General features: G+C 47.3%; 1 protein-coding gene across 1 annotated transcript; it reads left to right on the top strand.

Annotated features, from left to right (window-relative positions):
• Positions 1 to 3175: 3175 nt before the first annotated feature.
• Positions 3176 to 3529, top strand: TAL2 (TAL bHLH transcription factor 2). The gene has a single exon (XM_076363004.1). It carries the CDS (start codon positions 3176 to 3178, stop codon positions 3527 to 3529), a length of 354 nt encoding a protein of 117 aa, XP_076219119.1.
• The last annotated feature ends 2321 nt before the right edge of the window (positions 3530 to 5850 follow it).

Genomic DNA, 5850 nt, shown 5'->3' with positions numbered 1-5850 from the left:
TAGCAAAGACCTGAAGCTGCAAGTAATATCATATTGAAAGCCAAGCCTGGTGGGGAGGGTTGGAGTGAAGGAGGAAAGAGGAGGAAGGGAATGAGACAAAAGGAATGGAAATCAGATCCCTTGTCAGCAAACTGGCTGCATTTTAACTGGAAGGTGCTGTGGTTACAGAGATCTCAAGGGATGTGTAGGTGATGATACGAGGAAAGAAGCTGTGCTGAAACATTACAACTACTGCAGGATTGGACCAGGCTCATTTTTCTCTTACGTTTCTAGCTGAAACTCTGAGCACAACAACAAACCCACACCAGTAAAGAGAAAAAGGAGAGAGGAATTTAAGGTGGAGAGATGTATGGAGGTGGATTACACCTAAAATGAAGCTCCTGGTAGAGCTATCAGCGCAAGAGGAGGCACTGGGAGAGGGAAGGAGCAGTTGTTTGCTGATCTTGAATAAATGTCAGAAATACAAATGCACGTTTTTGAAGTGTAAAGCAGGAGATGGTCTCACAAAGGCATCTGTTTGCTGACAAGGCTTGTGACCACAAACGTAGTATTGTCCTTTCCAAAGGCAAGAGAAGAGAGACAAAGAAAGCATGGTGTGAAGGAGTAGGCTGGGGTTATTTTTCTACCAATTATACCACTAACAGGACAAGATGACATGTTCACAGTGCCAGGGCTGGATGCTAACCTGCTTTCCTGGAGTGCTGTGCTGGGGACTGTTTGCAGCAGGAGAAAGAGAAGGAGCAGACCCTCTGTTGGTATATGTAGCTGAGATGTAAACAGGCATCCACCAAACCCAGACCCACATACCAGAATTACAGTGCAGAGACTGAAAGGCCTGGCAAAATACAATCCACCTGACCCATTAGAAGAAACAAGGAAGCCCAAATAACTTTCCCTATGTTATAAAAAATAACTGCCTTTGTACACAGATAAATTTTTCTTAAAAAAAAAAAAAAAAAACCACACCAAAAACAGAAGAGAGAGAGAGAAGCAGGTAGCATTCTGAATTTCATATGGATCCAAGCAGCTGCTTGAAAGAATAAAACTGTAAAGGCAAAAGATTTGCCTTGGGGAGTGAACGCGCCGCAGTACAGAGGAGCACTGGAAGACAGTGTTTAAAATCCGTATCACTGATGCGGCAGCATTCTTGCCAAAAAGGTACATGCTAGCTGTTTCAGGTAGGTGCAAAGTACCAAGTAGACTTGTTCCCATAGCACAAACCAAAAGTAATACATGGAGTAGAATAATAATAATAAAAAAAAGAGAGATACAATTCCCATTTGGATCAAGCAATGGGTCTCAACATAAGTCTACAAAAACCATGAAAAACTCTCAGCAACCTGAAATATGAGGGTTGGTTTTTAAATGAGCCTCTCATGAACCAAGGACATTTTGATGAGACAATTTTCTTGTCCCCTAAATGCAGAGTAGACAACTGGGCCTGACAGTAATTTCAGACTTCTACCAAAATAGAAATGTGTTAGCTCTGTAAAGGCTATGGCTGAGAGGAGCCTGCGAGGTATTGGCAGCATGAGCGTAGCCATATATAGTATACATGGGCACATCTGTATTAGCTGGATCTCTGACCGAGGTCTCTGAACATGGCTCTCACATATTTTATGATGCTGTAACTGTGTTTCCCTGGTGATTTGTAATCAGTGCTGGACTGGGACTTGAAGGAGCTCAGAGGGAACTTCCTCGTCTGCCATGCCTGTCTTGCCTCCCTGCCAGGGCACCCCAATTAACCTCTGAGTCACAGTGGGACTTCTTTATTCACCCTGGACTATTACCACGTACTTTGGTGAACCCCGAGTGTCTTGCATGGTATGAGGCTGCTTCACATGGACACAGGATCACAGCTGGGCTGTCACTCCAAAGTTTCCTCTTTCTGGGGGTGAAGGCTGCTATCTCCCTGCTCCCCCGTCCCCTGTGGGACTGCTGTAAGGATGGGTTTGCCAATGAATATAAAAAGCTGAGGTTTTCAGATGCATAAGAGGGTAAGTGGAAACATTTGTCCTTTAGTCACTTGGCTGCGGATAGTTTTCCCCGATCCAACTGTCTGTGTGCCATTGGCATAAAAAGCAGCTTCAGGAATGGAGAAGTCAGTGTTTCCTGCAGGGCTGTCAGAGAGAAGGCAAGACTCTTTCCAGTGGCAGTGGGAGCAGGGTTAGGGCAACCCCAAGAGCTTTTGACAGCCCTTCTGGTAAATGGCACTTGAAATTACTGTGCACCCCAGCACAGCGCTCTTCTGTTGCCAGGTCTGCTCTGGGCACTGGATTCCCTTTGCTGCTCAGCTCTGTGAGGCAGAGTGGACAGGTAACACCTACTTAGACATTTTGGCTGGGATGCCTGCATGTTTTGTAGGAATCACGCTTTCCCTCTGCAGCCTGCACTCATGGCACTTGTGGCTTAGTCTTGGCAGCTCTCAGAGGCTAAAGCAGAAGCCTGAATGGATCAGATTGAAGAGTCTCTGCCACCAGCAGTGAGCAGTCAGTGTGGGCTGGGCAGGGAACCAGACTGTTGCTTCCCTGGAGAAGTCTCCTGAAATAACCACAATCACACATGTCTGTAGTGTTGGCTGTCTGCTCACTGAAGGGCCATGATGAAGGTCTACCTGGCTTAGCTCCAGCCACGAGTCACCAAGCTTGGGCCAGCTGGGAGCAGCCCCCAAAAAGGTGTGAACTGGGGCTGGGAAAGCATGGATGGGTTCTGCCCTGGGCCTGCCTGCCTTCCCCCATAAAAAGTGCCCGGGTGTCCCTCATGCAGCCTGGTGTGATGACTAATGCATTGGCTGTTGGGAATTCTGCTGCAGGGGAACTCTCAGGAGCCTCCAGAAGCTGGGCTCATAGCAGCACCAAATGGTTGTATGAGGAAATTAAACTCCATTTACTCCTTTGTGAAGTCCTTACTGGACTCTGGCATCTGGTTGGAGCTGCAATGCTTATGATCATGGCTGTGAATGGGAATGTGACCTTAGGGATTAGGGTGAATCTGTGCAGAACATGCAGGACAAGGGCATCAGTGACAGAAGGCAAAAATTAGAAATGCCTAGCACCACCGCTGTGTGCTTGCCACTGGCCCAGAGGTTATAGTGCTCTCAGAGCAGTAGCCTGCGTGAAAGCCAGGGGTGTCTAGCATTCATTCACCATCTCCTTTGCTTTGCAGCACCTTGAGAATGACAAGGAAGATCTTCACCAACACCAGGGAGCGATGGAGGCAGCAAAATGTCAACAGCGCCTTTGCCAAGCTGAGGAAACTCATTCCCACCCACCCGCCAGACAAAAAACTGAGCAAGAATGAGACACTCCGATTAGCTATGAGATACATCAACTTCCTCGTCAAGGTCCTGGGAGAGCCAGGCCTGCAGCAGACGGCGGTGGCAGCACGGGGCAGCATCCTGGGGTTCTTCCAGCAAGCCCCACGCTTGCAAAGCATGGAGGAGCTGACACTGCTCGAAAACTGTGGTGTCTCCTCCCCTGGCATGAGCAGCAATATAGTAGAGTGCTGGTCAGAGACATCATCTCCCTAGCAGACAATGAGACATGCAGTCTCGGTGTTAGTCTGATAGTCCCTCTCTTTTTGCAGAATCTGTGGGTTGCTCCTCTATGTATTGTGATTATTTATTTATATTTATTACTGTATTATTTGGTATACATTTTTATTTAATAGGAAAGGAGGTCCTTGGTCAGCCAACAACCTGGAAGACCAGACAACTTGCAGCCCCTGAGAACTTGGAAGGACTCACTGCTGCCACAGCAGAGTCCAAGTCAGAAGGGCCTTCTGCCCTCATCTCCTCCATAAATCAGGCCATAGAAATTCATCCAGTGTTTCTGGCAGGGAAAGAGATTATTTCTCATGCTATTTCAAGGAAACGCTACTGAGCTGAAGAATGATGACTGCACTGCAAAATTTGTCCAAGACAGACATCTGGCCTCAGTAGTAGAAACATTTTGAGAGATGTGATATTTGCCACAGTCCTCCACCAGTTCCAGGGGCTAATTGCACTCACTCTTGAGCCTGTGAATCTTATTTCCAGCTTGATTCTTTTTTTTGAAAATACAAGTTCTAGCCCTTGACCCTGGCTACATTTTTCTCCATCAGACTGGAGGGATCCCTTGTGTCAGAGAAAAACGCTATTAAACAAAATTAAACACTAGGTTAAAGCAAAAATGACAATTTAAAATAAAAAAGACATAGTCATAGATGAGTTTCAGTGGGTTCAATAGGCAGAGTAAACCTCCTCCGCAGCAGTGACAGTGTGCATGTGAAGGAAGCTAGTCAGCTATGCTCCAGCTGCCTTAAAAGCCCATCAAACAGATTGGTGGCTAAATGTCTTTGTTCTTCAACAGCTGTAGCAATGGGGGAGGTCCTGTTTTGGGAAGGAGGTCCCAGGAGAAAGGCCTCAATGATGCACTGTGAAAACTTTCATGGAAACGCCAGTGAGCAGTGTCCCTTCCCATGCCGGGGTGCAGAAGCAGCTGGAGCATGTCTGGGCCTGGCAGGAGGTGCTAGGCATGCACCACTGGTGCACTGTGGTGCCCCTTTGGCAGAGGTCTGTGTGCTACGGGTCTTGGGCATCGAGTTCCAGAACCAGCCCTGCTTTTGCTGCCACGGGAGGCAGAACCAAGCTGCACACATCCTTACTGTCACCTGTAAGACCCTGGTGCTGTGATGCTGGGCTGCGTGAAATTGTATTGACGTCGGCCCCAGGCAGGGTACCAAGACCACGGACAAGACTAGGGGCATGCTGCCTGCGTACTGAGCTGACTGCCTTTAAAATCCCTGCTTTCGCCTGCTGTAGTTGAGGTTCCTCCATCTGGACGCTATCCCAAATGGGCTGATGGAGCAAGGACAAAGAAACTGGTGTAAGTGTCTTCCATTTGATTCAGTGGGTCAGTTCCCTGTAGGGAATGCCAACCACCATGCTGTAGGTGTTCAGATGACAAGCAGGATGAAAAGAGGTTTCATGAAGGTGACCATTGTGGGTTGTTACCCACAAATCAATTTAATTTCCTGATTGAGTTATAACCTGTGCCAGCAAAGGTCTGGACTGCTCATGCAAGTTATAAAGCTGCCTAAAGCAACAGAAAAAATGACATCAGGTTTAAGTAGAACTGCTTCCTGGTCAGATCCCGCTGCCACTGACACAGATGGTGCACCAAAGAAGCCAGGGTGGGCTCCTTCTAAGCGTATATTGGGCTGTCCTGTGCATTGACAAAAGACCAAGGTCCGACAGGAACACAGCTCACCCCATTCAGGGCTGGTGCTGTAAGGTACAGGCATGCCACTGGACAGATTTTGACCAAAAGAAAAAAAAAAGCTGAAAGGGTTCACGGTGATTTCATTTTGTTTCTGAACACTGCTAATCTTGACTTTGCTTATCCCTGCATTTCTGAGCTGTCAGGGCAAAGGACTGCACTGGAGAGCAGCTGAGTGGAAACGCACTAAGAGTCTTTTGCACGGTTCATGAAATCAGTACTGCTTTCTCCCTGCCTCTGCCCACTTTAACGTTACCGAATGGAGTCACAGCCTCTCCTACACAGCGCCTCAAAGGTAATGAGCCAAGTCCTCCTCCTAGCTTTCTGTTGACTTGCTGGGAGTTACAGCAGGATAAATTAGTCCAAGTAAATCAGAGCACTTATTGGCGGGGTGTGGTGGTGCTATTTGGTCTATCAGCCACTTGCTATCCTAGGAAACACAGGTCACCAAGGCAAGCCAAAACATCTTGTGAACAGAGTTATTGTCCAGGGAAGGGGAAAGAAAACATTGTAATTTTGTAACATAATGTGCTTGTTATATTTTCTATCCTAAAAAGCTTCCCTTCTTGTTACTGCTTTGGTTCATATCAGT

Source organism: Aptenodytes patagonicus, chromosome Z, assembly GCF_965638725.1.
Source record: "Aptenodytes patagonicus chromosome Z, bAptPat1.pri.cur, whole genome shotgun sequence".
Taxonomy (NCBI): domain Eukaryota; kingdom Metazoa; phylum Chordata; class Aves; order Sphenisciformes; family Spheniscidae; genus Aptenodytes; species Aptenodytes patagonicus.
This window is presented reverse-complemented; position numbering and strand designations above follow the sequence as displayed.

What these genes read in the sequence shown, in the direction of transcription:
- TAL2 (XM_076363004.1), top strand. Translation starts at nt 3,176, where the DNA reads ATGACAAGGAAGATCTTCACCAACACCAGGGAGCGATGGAGGCAGCAA.